General features: G+C 38.5%; 1 protein-coding gene across 1 annotated transcript in view; it reads left to right on the top strand.

Annotated features, from left to right (window-relative positions):
• The window catches only part of COG5 (component of oligomeric golgi complex 5), a 262,931-nt gene that overhangs the window by 91,246 nt on the left and 152,750 nt on the right, over positions 1-18,935 (top strand). Inside the window, exon 7 of the mRNA XM_049783180.1 lies at positions 8,298-8,428. Within this exon, the coding sequence (XP_049639137.1) occupies positions 8,298-8,428 (131 nt within the window). The remainder of the gene's footprint in view (positions 1-8,297; positions 8,429-18,935) is intronic.

Genomic DNA, 18,935 nt, shown 5'->3' with positions numbered 1-18,935 from the left:
CTCTCCATCTTTGCTTTTCAAGATCTTTAGGTTTTTTTTTTTTTTGTCAGAGTAGATGAAACAAATTTAAGATTACAGAAACTAAATTTTGGGTCCAGACTTGGCCTTCTCTTATCTCAGGATGAAACTAAACTCATTTGATAGGGAGTAGAGATCTCTTAGATATTTCCATGAGTCTAAGGCAGGGGTCTCAAATTCGCAGCCTGCGAGCTGTTTTCAGCCCTCCATACAACATTTTTGGCCTGTGGCCAGCCTTTAAATATCACAGTATTCGCATTAAGCGAATAATCGCGATAAAAATCGCATTAGTAAGAAAAAAATCGCATCAAACATTCACATACCCCAAGCAGTTCCGTTCGGAGTATGCAAATGTTTGATGCGATTTTTTGCAATTTTTTTCTTACTAATGTGATTTTTTTTATTGCGTATATTCGGTAAGCAAAATCCCTTATGTGGCCCTGCCTCACCCCGACTTTGCCTCCTGCAGTCCCCAGGTAAATTGAGTTTGAGACCCCTGGTTTAAGGCCACTGTCAGATTCTTTTGGTGTTTCAACTTTACCAGAACTCCAGTTTATAGGTGGGGATCTCCTCATCTATTAGAATTCCTAGTTGTAGCCAACTAAATCTTTGCCACCCAGTTTAAGCAGAATGAAGTAATTAGAAGATTTGAGAGTATGTGTTCTAGAAGTTCTAGAAGGCCAGAGAATCAAACATTATATTGAACAGTCATAATGCTCTAGGGGTCTCAAACTTGTGGCCTGCGGGCCGCAAACAGCCCTCTGTACAACATTTTGTGGCCCTGCCCTAGAGGAATCTTTTTTTGTTTTGTTTTGTTTTAGTTGTTTGGGTCACACACCCCCAATGTTCAAGGTTTACTACTGACTTTGCACTGAAGGATCACCCTGACTTTGCCTCCTGCGGCCCGCAGGTAAATTGAGTTTGAGATCCCTGAATTAGTCGAAAATTTCGATCACATTGTGGGGCTACCCATTTGTTTATCTTTGTATCTACCTATGTATCTACCTATCTACCTGGCTACCTGTCTGCCTGTCTACCTGCCTGCCTGCCTGCCTGTCTGCTTGTCTGTCTATCTATGCATATGTACATATGCCTGTATGTATGTGTATATTTAGGTGTTTGTGCCACAGCTGCGGTTCTCAAGGATTAGTCCTGACTCTGCACTCAGGAATTACTCCTGGAAGTGCACAGGGGACCAAATGGGATGCTGGAGCTCGAAACCAGGTCAGTTGTGTGGAAGGCAAACATGCTTCTTTCTGTCTACCTCTCTTCAAAACCACTGTTTATATCACTTCCAGAATTCTGCCTTTACAACTTAATAATTGTGATTGGCTTAAATAACTTCTGTGTGACTCAGTTTTATTGTCTCTAGATAAAATGCCTAATTAAAATATCATTGTATTAGACTAATTTACAGGTTCTTGTAACAGTTTCTAGACACGTGGTCTATTAGTCTTGTAGAGCTGCTGTATGAACTGAACCACAGACTAGATGACTCAAGTAATGGAACTATATACCTCACAGTCTTATAGCTTCAAAATAAAAAAAAAAAATCAAGGTATCAATAATGTTGTTTCCTTTGGAGAACCATTAGGAAAAATCTGTTCTGAGTTTTGTTCTTCATCTGGTGGTTTTCTGGCAGTTTTGGAATTCACTGATTTGCTGAAATATCACCCTGATGTCTTCTTTGTCATATTTAACATGGCACTCTCCTGTGTAGGGCAATTTGTGTCCACATATTTCATTTTCATAGACATATTTAGGAACCTTATTTTTACTCGTATCTGGAATTAACCTATTTTGCAATAAAGTTACATTATGAGCTATGTAATTTATTTTGTGTATGTGTTTTGGGTCACACTCATCGGTGTTCAGGAGTTACTCCTTGCTCTGCACTCAAATTGCTCCTGACAGGCTCTGGGAAAATAATGGGATGCCAGGGATCGAACCCAGGTTGGCTACATGCAAGGCCTCTACTGCTGTGCTATCATTCCAGCCCCTATAATTTGTTCTTTTTAAAATTTTAACATTATATTCTGTATTAAAATTATGTGTATTGGTTGTGGATCAGGCATATAGCTCATGCCTTCATATGTGAGGAGCTGTGTTAATATTACAAATAAATTAATAAGTTATCTCTTTAAAATAGTTTTTTATTAATTCAGATTAGTATTTTACAAAGTTTATTCATAGTTGTGTTTAGTTATATAATGGTTTTTTGTTTGTTTTTTTTTTTTTTGGTCACACCTAGCGGCGCTCGGGTTACTCCTGGCTCTGTGCTCAGAAGTCACTCCTGGCAGGCTCGGGGGACCATATGGGATGTTGGAATTCAAACCAGGGTCTGTCCTTTGTTGGCCACGTGCAAGCCAAACAAACGCCTTACAGCTCTGCTATAGCTCTGGCCCCAAGTTTAATATAATGATTTGGGGAGGGGGGGTTTACAGCCGACAACACTCAGGTTACTCCTGGCTCTGTGCTCAGAAATCACTCCTGGCAGGCTCAGGGAGACCATATGGGATGCAGGGATTTGAAACATCGTCCTTCCGCATGCAAGGCAAACACCCTACCTCCATGCTATCTCTTCGACTCTTATATAATGTTTTAAATCCAATCCCATCACTATTGGGTTTCATTGGGGTGGGACAGGGGATTGAGTCAGACCTGGTGGTGCCAGGTCTAAACACAGACATTTCTGGTTATGATTGGGGACCATGTGGTACCAGGGATTGAAATGGATTGCACCACCTACAAGACAAATACCTAATCTCTCTCTCTTTTTTTTTTTTTTTTTTGGTTTTTTGGGCCACACCCTGTGACGCTCAGGGGTTACTCCTGGCTATGCCCTCAGAAGTTGCTCCTGGCTTCTTGGGGGACCATATGGGACACCGGGGGATCGAACCGCGGTCCGTCCTAGGCTAGCGCAGGCAAGGCAGGCACCTTACCTCCAGCGCCACCGCCCGGCCCCCACAAATACCTAATCTCATTCACCCCAGTTTCTGTTTTTTAAACTCTTAACATATTGTTTCCTGTCACACTTTAAAGACTACTTTTAATACTTCTTTGTTCTCACCTATCTAAATTTAGAGCACTGAACAGTTTTATGTCATGATTTTGACTTTTCTACCTTTTCACTCAGAAAATCAGAATATATTGGAAGATACAAATCAAAGGGCAGAATTTCTATTAAAGGACAGATAGTTTTGGATTGTTCTATGATGATCTAGTTAGAAGGATTAAAATGAGAAAGAATAGCATTTAAGGAACCGGAGCCGTGGTGTAAGTGGCAGGGCATTTAATGCCTTGCATGCATTAACCTAGGACAGACTGTAGTTTGATCCCCTGGTGTCCAGTATGGTACCCCACGCTTGGAGCGACTTCTGAGCCCATAGCCAGGAGTAATTCCTGAGAGTTACGGGGTATGGTCCGAAAAGAAAAGAAAAGAAAAGAAAAAAAACAGCATTTAAATTCTGATTTGTTTCTAGCCAGGTGGATTTGGGAATAAATTGACTTCAAGGCTCACTTATAAGGTTGCAAATAACTGGTATGTATATGTATATATGTATATATACATATATAACTGGTATATATATCCATATATCCATATAACAAATATTACACTTTTTTATTTTTTGCTTATGGTTTATGTTGTCTTGATTTATTTTTAACTTTGGTAATGTATTTTAATACTTTCACATGTCAGTTCTTTAAAAGTTCGAATCATCACTTTTTGTTTTGTTTTATTTTTGGGCCACACCTGGTGATGCTCAGGGGTTACTCCTGACTATGTGCTCAGAAATAGCTCCCTGCTTGGGGGACCATCTGGGACACCAGGGAATCAAACCGTGGTCTGTCTTAGGCTAGCTCTGGCAAGGCAGATGCCTTACCACTTGTGCCATTGCTCCGGCCCCACCTTTTGTTTTTATCTTTAGTCTGTTTATGTTTGATTAGGCGCTGATATAAAGAAAGTTGTAAAAACTAATGGCTATTCTAAGGATCAGCTAAATTGAGGGGGAGATTTTGATATAATCCCTTCAGTTTCCCAGGTCAAGGGGCATACTATATTTATGGAAGAGGATTGCTGTGCATTTTTCTTATTTTTCTCCTCAATTTTCTGTATTAGGATTATTGTGGAATAATCAGTAAGGTCAATGTGGTTTTTTCTCCAAAGCTCATACAATCTTTTATGCTCCAATTCTAGTATGTATCTCATTATTTTATAAAGTGATTGTGGGGTTGGAGGAATAGTGCTTGGATATCTTTCACTTGCCATGCACATGAATGGCCACGAGTTAAAATTTCTGGTGTTCCACATGTGCTAACCACAGTCTGTACCTGGCAGACATTTACTTTCTAAGATACTGGGTTTAACAAGTGACTTCTTGCAGCACCACAAAAAAGGCATGCAACCCCTAGCAAGAACCTTAATTACAGACCCATGCAAATACTAGGGCCAAAAAATGGCCATGTTTGGTGAGCTCAGGTATGAACACTGTAACTCTGCCTCAACTCTAAAAGCAATGCAGCTAAGGGAGTGGTGGAAGGTCAGCAAGCACTATGGCTGACTACTCATGTATCATCTGATGTGTGACCCTAGTGGACACCACCCACACCTGCAAATAATCTGTGACCACCAATGTGAGGTGGTGTGAAACACCTCATTGCATTAAGTACAGCAACAATAGTGACAACAACAATAGCAACAATGAAGGGGGAAGAAAGGAAAGGAATAAAAAAGAGGAGGTATAGTTTCTTTTAGTAGGAGATGGTGAAGTGGGAAGAGATGGTTAGATAATGTGATATTTGCTTACTCTTTTAAAGAACTGGAATTATAGACTAGGTGAAAATTGATGGTTACTGAAGGAAAGGAAAGAACAGTGTACACACACACAAATGCACACACACAATGGTGGGTCTTCAGAGAAGTCCCTAGGGGAGCTGAGGATTATTTCTAACAATATTCAGCATGACCATGGCTCATTGTTCAGGCCTAGTGATATGGTGTTTTGCAGATCCAGCAGAGCTGGAGACCACCAGGATTATCTATGCCTGGCAAAAAATATTTGGTGGAACTAATTCAGGCCTACCGCATGCCAGTTCTGTAGTATAACACATTGAGTTACTACCAAACACTTTGAGCTATTTTTCTTTTTCTTTTCTTTTCTTTTCTTTTTTTTTTAGCTCCTTTTGGACTGTAGATAGCAAGGATATGAAAACTTTGTGTGATCATAACATCTAACATGATAGGTTTTATCTCTATCTTTCACTGGTTCTATTTTGTGCTTACGATAATCTCTGGGGCTGGAGTGATAGCATAGCGGGTATGGCATTAACCTTGCATGGAGGTGACCTGGGTTCCAACTCTGGCATCTAATATGGTCTCTTGAGCTCCATTAGGAGCAATTCCTGAGTGCAAATCCAGAAGTAATTCCCCCCAAAATATTAACTTTCTAATTATATTTCTTAAATTCACAACATGTAGAGACAATTGTTTATATTTTCATAGATGCTTTGTTTTCATATTTGGTCTATAAGTTTGGAGTGTATAATTGTGTGTGTAGAATTAAATTTTTATTTTATTGAGTAATATTGTGAAAATTCTTGAATATAAGTAACTGTTAGATCTGCATAATAATGTACTCTGGAAACAAGTTTCCTTTTTTTCATAACTTACAAATTATTTTTCAAATATCCAAAATATTTAATTATAAATAATCTTTAAAGCTATCCTGTAGCTTTAGAAATTTATTTTTCTCGTTCTTTCTTTTTTTTTTAATTTTTTTATTTTTTATTCACACCCGGTGGCACTCAGGAGTTACTCCTGGCTCTGCATTCAGAAATCGCCCCTAGTGGGGCTGGAGTGATAGCACAGCAGTAGGGTGTTCGCCTTGCACACGGCTGCTCAGGAAGGACCTGGGTTTAATCTCCAGTGTCCCATATGGTCCCCCGAGCCAGGAGTAATTTCTGAGTTCAAAACCAGAAATAACCCCTGAGCATCACTGGGTGTGCCCCCCCCCCCAAAAAAAAGGAAAAGTAAAAAAGAAATCGCCTTTGGCAGGCTGGGGAACCATATCTGATGTCGGGATTCAAACCTGGTCTGTCCTGTGTTGGCCACATGCAAGGCAAACAAATGCCTTACAGCTCTGCTATAGCTCTGGTCCTAGAAATTAGTCTGTTTTTCTTTCTTTCTTTCTTTCTTTCTTTCTTTCTTTCTTTCTTTCTTTCTTTCTTTCTTTCTTTCTTTCTTTCTTTCTTTCTTTCTTCCTTCCTTCCTTCCTTCCTTCCTTCCTTCCTTCCTTCCTTCCTTCCTTCCTTCCTTCCTTCCTTCCTTCCTTCCTTCCTTCCTTCCTTCCTTCCTTCCTTCCTTCCTTCCTTCCTTCCTTCCTTCCTTCTTTCTTCTTCCTTCCTTCTTCCTCCCTCCCTCCTCTCTTTCTTTCTTTCTTTCTTTCTTTCTTTCTTTCTTTCTTTCTTTCTTTCTTTCTTTCTTTCTTTCTTTCTTTCTTTCTTTCTTTCTTTCTTTCTTTCTTTCTTTCTTTCCTTCCTTCCTTCCTTCCTTCCTTCTTTCTTTCTTTCTTTCTTTCTTCTTCTTTCCTTCTTCCTTCCTCCCTCCCTCCTCTTTCTTCCTTCCTCCCTCCCTCCTCTTTCTTTCTTTCTTTCTTTCTTTCTTTCTTTCTTTCTTTCTTTCTTTCTTTCTTTCTTTCTTTCTTTCTTTCTTTCTTTCTTTCTTTCTTTCTTTCCTTCCTTCCTTCCTTCCTTCCTTCCTTCCTTCCTTCCTTCCTTCCTTCCTTCCTTCCTTCCTTCCTTCCTTCCTTCCTTCCTTCCTTCCTTCCTTTCTTCTTTCTTTCTTTCTTTCTTTCTTTCTTTCTTTCTTTCTTTCTTTCTTTCTTTCTTTCTTTCTTTCTTTCTTTCTTTCTTTCTTTCTTCCTTCCTTCCTTCCTTCCTTCCTTCCTTCCTTTCTTCTTACATATTTGAACATCCTTTTTAAAATATATTTGATATATTAATATATTCAATATATCATAATATATTGAAACTATTGTGAGTTACAAAGTCCTTCATAGTTGGGTTTCGGACATACAATCCCACCACCAGAGTCAATTTCCCTCCACCAATATTCCCAGAGTGCATCCTTTGCCACCAAACCTACTCCCAGACTGCTAGTATAACAGGCCCATTTTGTTTTGATTATTAAAGTTTGGTTCTCATGACTTTATTTTTGTTGACTTTGGCTTGGATATTAGTTCTGTCCTTTTTTTACTACCAATGCACCTGATACCACTTTGACCCTGGTTCTCATTATTTTGTGTTCATTTTTCTCCAGTTAATTTATTTTCTTGCTTATACTCTGGAGCCAAGAGTGTTTGAGACAACTCCCATTTACACCACTGCATTTTTTAATGCAGTTTTTCTAAATACCACGTATAAGTGATATCATTGGCTTACTTCATTTAACATAGTATCTTCCAGTTCCATCTATGTTGCAGCAAATTGTATGATTGCATCATTCCTTACAACTATGTGGTATCCTTTGTGTGTGTGTGTGTGTGTGTGTGTGTGTATGTGTGTGTGTGTGTATACACCACATCTTCATAATCTACTCCCTAGTTGTTGGACATTTAGGTTAATTCCAAATCTTAGCTATTGTACTGAGTGTGCAATGAATAACAGTGTGCATCTATCCTATGCATCAGTATTTTTCTGTACTGGAGATAGATACCCAAAAGTGAGACTGCTGGGTCATATGGCTGATCAATTCTTAGTTTATTGTGAACCCTTCATACTGTTTTCTATAGGGCTTGGACCAGAACCAGGACGTTTACTTAATTAAAGTTAAATTTAATTAAAATTAAAATTATTTTGGCACCTTTTAATGTAATCTGTTGATATTGCTTTGAATGTACATTATTCAAACTTTTTGCTTTATCATCTTATTTTATTTGGAACATTTTGTGTCAAAATAATGTGGTTTATTAAGTAAAATTTGTTTGGATGACTATATTTTTTTTAAAAATACTGTACACAGGGAATGGGGAGATAGCACGGAGGTGTGGCATTTGCCTTGCATGCAGAAAGACGGTGGTTCAAATCCCGACATCCCATATGATCCCCCGACCTGCCACGGGCAATTTCTGAGTGCAGAGCCAAGAGTAACCTCTGAGCGCTGCTGGGTGTGACCCAAAAACAAACAAACAAAAAAATACTGTACACATTATTTTGAAGTATGTAGATACTATGCTTTTCATACCTTGATATTGATATATGTTAATTTATTTTTTAATTAGATTATCTTTCACAAGGAATAGATCTTTCTGGAATAGAAGTAATAGAGAATGACCTTCTTTTTATTGCACGAGCTCGACTGGAAGTAGAAAATCAAGCCAAGCGCCTATTGGAGCAGGGTGTCGAAACCCAGGTAAGAAAAAAATCCTTTTTTTTTTTTTTTTTTTTTTTTTTTTAGTAAAACGTGACATAATAGAAGCCGAATTGGTGGCACTAGAAATAAGGCATCTGCCTTACAAGTGCTAGCTTAGGAGGAATTGTGGTTCGATCCCCCGGTATCCCATATGGTCACCCCAAGTCAGGAGTGACTTCTGAGAGCATAGCCAGGAGTAACCTGAATGTCACAAGGTGTGGCCCCATTTCTCTTCTCACCCAAAGTGACATAATAGATGACCAGAGTGGTAGTGCAAGCAGTAGGGCTTTTGCCTTGCCTGCACTAATCTAGGACGGACCGTGGCTCAGTGTCCCATATGGTCCCCCAAGCCAGGAGCTATTTTTGAGCATATAGCCAGGAACAATCCTTGAGTGTCACCAGGTATGGTACAAAAAGCAAAAGAAAAAAGAAAAAAAAGTGACATAATAGAAACATTTTCATTTACTATGTAAGAAGTGATAGATTTCCTAATTTTATAATTCAGGAATTGTTCACAGTTTGAACTGGATAGTGTGCTTAAAGTGAAAATACAGGAAACAGAACCAGAGAGATAACTGAGAGGACCAAATCCATGCTTTCATGCAGGATGTCTGGTTTCAATTTCTGGTTCCAAATGTTTTCCTAAACATAGAACCTGGAGTAGCCCCTAAGGAGGCCTGTGTCAGGTCATTATGTCAATGTTCAGGGTGTAAGGTCCTATTGCACTACAAGATTTGTGTGTTCTCATCTCTATTAGATAAGAACTTATTTGTATATATAGTATTTTTCCGTTTTAATGTGCCTATGCAAACAACAAATAAAGCCACATGGCATTATCAGTGCGTATGGGAGCGTAAGAACACGTCCAACAATACCCGTTACTTGGTTCAAACATAAGAATTAAACTGAGGGACTCTTTCACCAAATTCCCTATTGAACAGTACACAAAGAGAAGAAAAGATAAAAAAAAATGGGGAAAATCGTCACTGTATAAGAAAATATTCAGCAAGAGCTATAGCTGTCAAAGAAAACACATATAAAATGTTGAAAAGACATACGTGTCCATTTTATGCCATTTTAAATAGTTGGGGGGGGGTGTTTAAATCCAGTGCACCACTTTGGTCTGTGTCTTAGGCCTCTAAAGTACTGAAGTTAAAAAGGGTAAATGTGGAGAAATGATGGTAGGGGGTGAGAGAGTTAAAGAGAAAAATGAGATTTTGTAGGGGTGTGCGAAAGGGCAGAGTACAAAATGAACATTCTGCATACACAAAAACATAGTTCAAGGATAAGGAGTACTATTAATGTATCTTGTGCACTTTTGAACATATAGACTGGTAAGGAATTACCAGTGACTGCTTTAGTGCAACCCAGGGACTCTCAGCACCCACAAGTTAAGCCTAGCTCAGAGGCTGGAAGTTCAAAGACCCCACCCCAACCCTCCCTAAGGAGCCGGGTGGGGAATGGGGGAAAGCCTAGGGCAAACTTCAAGCTCCTCCAAGGGACCCACCTTGCTAGCTTGCCCAGGCACGTGGCCCAGGGGAAGCCCTGGAGATCCGGAGCAAGGCTGTAGAGGGGTGCTGGGGTCACCCAAGTCCCGCACCTCCCTAGGCCTGGTTAAGGAGGCCTTTGGCATGGCGGAGGCCTGCTGAACCCCATGCTGGCAGAAACTCTCGGCTCCCGGGAAGAAAAGAGACCTTCAAGAGCTGGGTGGCTGAAAGTTCAAAGATCCCACCCCAACACTCCCTAAGGAGCTGGGTGGGGAATGGGGGAAAGCCTAGGGTAACCTTCAAGCTCCTCCAAGGGACCCACCTCGGTGGCTTGCCCAGGCATGTGGCTCAGGGGAAGCCCAGCGGAAGAGATCCGGAGGAATTCTTATTTTTGTGTGTAATAAGAAAGAAAACAACTATTTTTTACACTATTCCTATATAATTATTCTACATTTGCAGTGCTGATATATGTTTTCTTGCACCATTATCTCTAGGTTCCCTGATCTCAGTTGTTCTCCCCTACCTCTCCCCCACCTCATATTATCCTTAGGTCCCTGTTCTATTGACCACACCTCATACAGTGAATGGAGAAGTAGAATGCTTTTCCTGAGTTGGCAGTCTTGCCTGTAGTTCAAATAGTTCACATCCCATAGTAGCATATTTTAGTGTGGTGTGTTTTGCTCACACTCATGCATATCAAAATCATGTCGGTAAGAGAAAGCATCTTTGGAGACCGAAGTCTTCAGTAGAATATTTCCCTCTTCAACAACAAAATGACCGAGTCATTCAGCTAGGGAAACTTCAGTCTAGGGAGAGTAGCCAGCCTTTATGATTGCTTGTTCTTTTCCATGAATTGTGGCAGTCATTTGCAATTGTTGTCTCAGTTGATATGACAAATATGTGAGGAAGATATAGTTATCCATTCTTTATACATAATGAAACAAAAGTCTAGAAACAATAGATTAGCTAAAAATTATCCTACTAGCAAGTAGAAGAGTTCGTTTGGAGAACATGCTCTCCCCACTGTTTTACAATTCTAGCTGCTTTTTTTTTTTTCCTGGAAATTTTGTTTTGTTTTGGGCCACATCCTGTGGTGCTCAGGGATTACTCCTGGCTTTGTGTTCAGGAGTCACTCCTAATGGCACAGGGGATCATATGGGATTCTGGAGATTGAACTCAGGTTTGGCTACATGCAAGGCAAATGCCATACCCATTGTTCTATCACTCAGACTCCTTATTAGGATTTTTTAAAACAATTACTTTATTTTTGTTTGTTTGTTTATTTGTTTTTGGGTCACACCTGGCAGCGCTCAGGGGTTACTCCTGGCTCTGTGCTCAAAAATTGTTTCTGGCAGGCTGGGGGACCATATGGGATGCTGGGATTCTAACCTGTCCCAGATCTGTGCTGGTTCAGCTACGTGCCAGGCAAAGGCCCTAGCACTGTGCTATCTCTGTGGCCTCTATACATTCTAAATCCAACATTTTAGGAACCTGTTTATATTGAAAAAGGGATTTAAATCATTTTTTAAATTTTGAAAATTGGGGCCATAGCAGTAGTATAGCAGATAAGGTGCTTTAAACACCATAGTTTACAAGGTTATTCATAATACAGTTGGTTTTTTTCAGTTACAATATTTCTTATGATTGAATTTCAGTTAGTGTACAACACTCTTCACCAGTGTGCAATTCCTGCAACAGTATCTTCAGTTTCCTTCCCAGCCTCCACCCTGCTGCTTCTAGGGCAGACATTTTTCTCTTCTCTCTCTCTCTCTCTCTCTCTCTCTCTCTCTCTCTCTCTCTCTCTCTCTCTCTCTCTCTCTCTCTCTCTCTCTCTCTCTCTCTCTCTCTCTCTCTCTCTCTCCATTCAACAGATTTTTTATTTGGCCCCCATTTTCTGAAATTATCTTTTTAATATTCTCCACATATATCAATATTTTCTTCTCATTCTACATCCCATATCACTTGAACAGATGCTCTTGATTTTTGCTTCACAAGGAGGCTTCTCGACCATCTATGCTTTGGCTTTTATTTTTTAGGAACCTCATGTACTTGACATTTTCATCTTTCTTCTATCTCTTTTTACTAATGTCCCATCAGCATGGGACATTATAACCTATAACACTGTCTTCTGTGATTCTGCTTTGCAATTTCTTAAACTTTCATTTAGTTTTTCACATTTCTCTCTAACCTTTGGGACTTTTCATGTTCTTTTTATGCCTGGAATACTTTTTTCCCATTGTAATTGATGCTGTATACTTTTATCTCTGTTATTTTCAAATTATATATTTATTAAAAACCATTAAAATAATTAAATTTATCATTATTATTTATATATAGATTAAGGATAAAATAAGGAATTAGCATTTTAATTGTGAAGTATTATTATATTCATGAAATACTTTAATCTCTAAGCTCAAATCTGAATAGAATATTCAATAAGTAAGGAACTTTTGAAAAATTACATGTAATGCCCTGCATTTAAAATCTACTTCTAGAGGCTAGAGAGATAGTATAGAGGATAAGACACTTGCTTTGCATGCAACTAACCTAGATTCTATTCCCAGCTCTGTATGTGTTCCTCTGAGCATTGTCAGGAGTGACATCTGAGCACGGAGCCAGGAATAAGCCCTGAACACCATTGCTTGTGATCTCAAAACAAACAAAAATATGTATATTTAACATTAATTTGTACTCTTTTTTTTAATGCTTAAAACAAACTTCTAAAGCTGTAAGCAACCAGTGAAAAAAAAAGTACAGCTTTTAAGTATTTTTTAATTAAAACAATTTTAAATCTTTTTTTTTGTTTTTAGCTGAGCAAATTTTTTTTAATACTATCTTTTTTTTTAAATTTTATTTAAGCACCTTGATTACATACATGATTGTGTTTGGGTTTCAGTCATGTAAAGAATACCACCCATCACCAGTGCAACATTCCCATCACCATTGTCCCAAATCTCCTTCCTCCCCACCCAACCCCCGCCTGTACTCTAGACAGGCTTTCCATTTCCCTCATACATTCTCATTATTAGGACAGTTCAAAATGTAGTTATTTCTCTAACTAAACTCATCACTCTTTGTGGTGAGCTTCCTGAGGTGAGCTGGAACTTTCAGCTCTTTCTCTTTTGTGTCTGAAAATTATTATTGCAAGAATGTCTTTTCATTTTTCTTAAAACCCATAGATGAGTGAGACCATTCTGCGTTTCTCTCTCTCTCTCTCTCTCTCTCTCTCTCTCTCTCTCTCTCTCTCTGACTTATTTCACTCAGCATAATAGATTCTGTGTACATCCATGTATAGGAAAATTTTATGACTTCATCTCTCCTGACAGCTGCATAATATTCCATTGTGTATATGTACCACAGTTTCTTTAGCCATTCGTCTGTTGAAGGGCATCTTGATTGTTTCCAGAGTCTTGCTATGGTAAATAGTGCTGCAGTGAATATAGGTGTAAGGAAGGGGTTTTTGTATTGTATTTTTGTGTTCCTAGGGTATATTCCTAGGAGTGGTATAGCTGGATCATATGGGAGCTTGATTTCTAGTTTTTGGAGGAATCTCCATATCGCTTTCCATAAAGGTTGAACTAGAAGGCATTCCCACTAACCTAGATTCTATTCTCAGCTCTGTATGTGTTCCTCTGAGCATTGTCAGGAGTGACATTTGAGCACGGAGCCAGGAATAAGCCCTGAACACCATTGCTTGTGATCTCAAAACAAACAAAAATATGTATATTTAACATTAATTTGTACTCTTAAAAAATGTTCTTTTGGGGCCATAGAGAGAGCACAGTGGCGTTTGCCTTGCAAGCAGCTGATCCAGGACCTAAGATGGTTGGTTCGAATCCTGGTGTCCCATATGGTCCCCCCATGTCTGCCAGGAGCGATTTCTGAGCAGATAGCCAGGAGTAACCCCTGAGCACCGCCGGGTGTGGCCCCAAAACAAAAAAAACAAAAAAACAAAAATAAAAAGTTCTTTCTTTGACTATGTAATGAATGGCCATCATTCTCATTATCAGTTATTTTTATTTATTTAATTTTTGGACCTATTTTTTGTTTTTGAGCTACACCCAGTGACGCCCAGGAGTTTACTCCTGGCTCTGCGCTTTGAAATTGCTCCTGGCTTGGGGGACCATATGTGACGCCAGGGGATCGAACCGCAGTCTGTCCTAGGTCAGACACGCTCAAGGCAAATGCCCTACCTTTTTGCCACTGCTTCGGCCCCATTATCAATTATTTTTAATATTTAGTTTTGCACAGCCATCTTTAGTGCTATATTATGAGTTGTAAAGATAGTAGTATTTAAATACATCAAAAAGTCTTTATTTTTCTAGATACTTTTTTCTCATAAGTCAATGAGATTTAAAAAAAAGTTTTATTTTGTTTGTTTGTTTTTTGTTAATTTTGGGCCACACCATGTGACGCTCAGGGATTACTCCTGGCTGTGTGTTCAGATTTCGCTCCTGGCTTAGGGGACCATATGGAAAGCTGGGGGATTGAACCGCGGGCCGTCCTAGGTTAGCCGCATTTAAGGCAAACGCCCTAGCACTGTGCTACCACTTTGACCCCCAAAATTATTCTTTTGTTTGCTTGGGAGGCTTCTAATTGTTGTTCCCGGAGACCCAAGTATGCCCATTTTCCTCATTTTTGGGTGCAGTGGATCTGAGCATGTACTGTTGCTCAGGCCTGCAGTGCCAAGAATATCCAGGTTACCCTGGCAATGTTAGAGGCCGGGAGGGCTGCACCCTGCAATGCTCAGTAGACCATGAGGTACCAGACTTGTGGCCAGTGTATGTGAGATATGTGCCCAGACTTCTGTATTATCTCTACTTAGGCAGTTTTTCATAAGCCTTATACTGGACATCTCTTCTTTGATTCCTATTTCTCTCTTTATGTTTCTCTTTTTTACTGATTCTCAGAAGAAGCCTAAGAAAATAAGAGAACCTCATGTTATTTCAGGATTTACTCCATTACCTCAAGCTTTCAGTAGCTTTCTAAAATAGGTGATAGAGATTTTGATCTGGACGAGTTCCTGCATCACCATAGATACCAGCCCCCACAGTGAAATGATGACATTTTAATTAGGAAGATGGCTTTAACTTGTGAATTATAAGCTTTTCCAGTAAACAAGTGTAGGGTTGTCTGGAGCTCCAGGATGAAGAAAGATGATGTATTTACTCGTTTTTAGAAGTCATCAGGGAGAGGTCTATGCTCTGTTCTCTCAGAGCCTAGTACCTGACTAATATTCTCACTTAGAATTGTTTCCAAAGGTTGTAGGCATTCATGAACCTACCTTTTCTCCTAAGGCCGAAATTCTCTTTGATCAAGTGCAACATCTTGGTATTTAGTTATCACACGTATATATCATGGCCACATGGCATGTATATCATGACCACGTGATATATCAAAGATGACAATGTGGGGCTGGAGAGATAGCATGGAGGTAGGCAGTTTGCCTTGCATGCAGAAGGACGTGCTTCGAATCCCGGCATCCTATATGGTCCTGAGCCTGCCAGGAGCGATTTCTGAACATATAGCTAGGAGTAACCCCTGACTGAGCGCTGCCGGGTGTGACCCAAGAACCAAAAAAAGAAAAGATGACAATGTATATAACTGAATTTAGAAGGTAAATGCCTACATAGTATTAATATATTTTAATAGTATTTTGAATCTTTAAACTAGTATAATGAAAAACTCAATTGTTTCTAGTATATGAAATGTACTAATTCATAGGCATTATGTAAAAGATAAACACTTCTTAAGTCCAAAAAAATTTCCTGTGTTAATAAGCACATTGATCCTTATTGTGGGTTTTTTTGGTTATTTAGTAGGCAGTTTTTTTGTGATTCTTTTTTTTTGCTGTGAGCACATGACTTCAATAGACTTAATATCTGTTAACATATCAAACCGAACATCTGCTTTATGATGTATAATTTTAACTGCAAGAAATTTCCTCTTGCAAGCAGCTGATCCAAAACCTAAGGTGGTTGGTTCGAATCCTGGCGTCCCGTGTGCCAGGAGCTATTTCTGAGCAGATAGCCAGGAGTAACCCCTGAGCACCACCAGGTGTGGCCCAAAAACCAAAAAAAAAAAAAAAAACAATTTTTTTCCTGGAGAGTGTCATGAATAGTATCCTTTGAATCCACATGAACTCCTTAGTTAATTTTTTAATTGTATAAAATAATTTTTCTTGATTCACGGTTTCAAAGAATGATTATACTTTTCAAGTTACAGTTACAAAAGCTCTTCACGTTACACACAAGTTTTATTTATTGCTTTGTTTTTTACCAGCCTATACAAATATTTGAGTGTTTGCTTTTTATTACTGTCAGATTTCCTTAGATTTAGGGAGCTTGGTATTGTGGGATAATTACATTTAATTAGATAGTTTATAACATGCAGAAATAATAATATTATACTTTACTCCCAGTTTGCTTAAGTAAAAATATTCACATATTTTGAAAAAAATATAATATTATTAATTTACCTTTACAGTCTTTTGTAATTTTTAAAGCTTTTAATTCTCTTCTCTTTTTTTTTTGTTTGTTTTGTTTTTGTTTTTGGGCCACACCCATTTGACACTCAGGGGTTACTCCTGGCTATGCGCTCAGAAATCGCCCCTGGCTTTGGGGACCATATGGGACACTGGGGGATCGAACCGTGGTCCTTCCTTGGCTAGTGCTTGCAAGGCAAACACCTTACCTCTAGCGCCACCTTCCTGGTCCCCTTAATTCTCTTCTTAAGTTCTTTCCTTAAAGCAACATTTCACAATTAGGCCCCATCCCATTGTTGACTCCCAGGATATTCATAGAGGATTGCATATGAAAATTTCATAAATAGGGGCTTTTGACTCTCAAATGTGGGGAGGGTATAGGAAAGAATTAAAATCAGAAGGGGACCATAGTCAGAATAAAGGTTGAGAAATGTACCCTAAAGCATTATTCTATTTGTTTAATTTCTTCTTACTACTTTATCCTTAAATTTGAAAGGAAATTAATTAATGAAACTTTTCTAAATAAAGGGTTGTTACACTACTAGCCTGTGGATATTTTATATGTTCTAGTTGCTAAGAATTGTCTTTATAGTTTTAAATGTATGAGGAGGAAATAAACAAACAAAATACTGAGTCCATATGTAACTTGAAAATCCTAAAGTACTATTTTGAAAGGAGAAGATAAGGGCCAGAGAGATAGTATAGGTAGATTGCTTGTCTGACATGTGTCCAATCCAGGTTCTATCTCTGCTATTTCTTATGGTCCCTTGAGCTCTGCCAGAAGTAAGCATCACTGTTCCCTAAGCTCCCTAACCCCTATCTCCCCAAAGACTGCTATTTGGGGGCTGGAGAAATGGTACAGCAGATAGGGTTCTTGCCTTGCACGTAGCCAACCCAGGTTTGAACTCCAAAGTCTCTTGGTCTCTCCAGCAGTGATTGAGTGCAAAGCCAAAATAACTTTTGAAAACCACTGGCTGTGGCCCAAATAACAAAATAAGATGACAGAGAAGTAAGGCACTTGCTCTAAATCAGGGGTAGAGAACAAGTTCAACACAAAGAGCCAAAATTTTAAACTGTGAGAGTCAGAGAGCCACACCATGCAGTGACCTGCCAAAACAGACACTCACACAAAAGCATATAATTTTAACAATAATATATTAAACACATAAGAGACAAAGAGCCACATGCGGCTCTCGGTGTTCGCCACCCCTGCTCTAAATCATTAGAGCTTTCATGATGGGTTCTTTATTTTCTCACATTTCTTTCTTTTGTTCCTTCACTTGTACCTGTTTTGCAGTACTTCAGTTATCAGAATGTATTGGTTTTTGTCTGATGTATATGTAAAGTAGTACTGTTAGTTCAGCTTCTGTCATATAGGCAGATGTTATTTTGATTCATTGACTTGTCCTGAGCAACCCACATTAATGTGTTATTTTGTTATTTTAATGTAGTATCCAATTTAATATAATAAATTTTCTGCCTTTTTTGTTTGTTTTGTTTGGAGGCCAGACACAGTAGTGCTCAGAAATTGTTCCTTGTTCTCTATTAAAGGATCACTTTTGGTAATGCTCAGGGGACCATATGTGGTGCTGGGATTTGAACCCAGGTCTGTCATGTTTAAGGCAATCACCTTATCTGTTGTATCATCTGCCCTAGAAATTTTTATTTTTTCTATACAGAATCCTTTCTTCATTGCTTTTGGTTACAATTTAAATTAAGTCTTCAGTCTTTGTATAATTGTTTGAAGTTTTAAAAAAAATATTGCTTGCCTTTCATTATAGTAGCAAATACTAAAAATTTTTATTTTGTAATTCAGAAAGGAAACTAAAGCCCAAGAAACTATTTTAGGTTATTCTAGATTGATCTGAATTTCCCTAGTTTTATGTATTTGGAACATAGTGTGCTCTTTCTTGTTTAGGGTGCTAATAAGTTAGTGTAATTACTTTGATATTAATTTATGCTTTGTGTTTGGAGTTTATTCCTTTTTAATTGCTAGTTAGTATTCCATTTCATTAGTTTATCCATATATTTATTGGATTGCTTTTTACTTTGGAATATTATAAATAACTGACAAAAATAGGTAAACACAAGTTTGTATGCATGCATATCCTTTTATTTCTCAAGACAAACTGGTTGAAATTGTGGGAAGAATTGTGAGGTGTTTACTTTTTAAATAGACTATAGTTTAATTCCTTTTTACCTCAGATTAGAGTTCTGGTTTATTCATTTACCAAAATTTATTATAACAGTTCTTCTCCATATCTCCCTTCTTCTCGAAAAGACTGCCAGCTCTTTTTTTTTTTTAACCCACCTTCTCCCCAGACTGCCAGCTCTTAACCATGCCCACAAATGCAGTTGCCATGTTCTCACCCAGCCTTCTTTCAGGATGCCCTGCAGCTGAGAATATGTCCCTAAAATTTGTAGTATTGTAGTTTTGATTTTTGAACAACTTCATTTGTTTGAAGCTGTCATCCCTAAAGGAACACCCTTAATTAACAGACTGGACATATAACAAGAGCTTACTGAACCTTCTATC

The sequence above is a fragment of the Suncus etruscus genome, chromosome 1, assembly GCF_024139225.1.
Source record: "Suncus etruscus isolate mSunEtr1 chromosome 1, mSunEtr1.pri.cur, whole genome shotgun sequence".
NCBI lineage: Eukaryota > Metazoa > Chordata > Mammalia > Eulipotyphla > Soricidae > Suncus > Suncus etruscus.
Note: the sequence above shows the minus strand (reverse complement) of the source record. Positions and strands in the feature narration are given on the sequence as shown.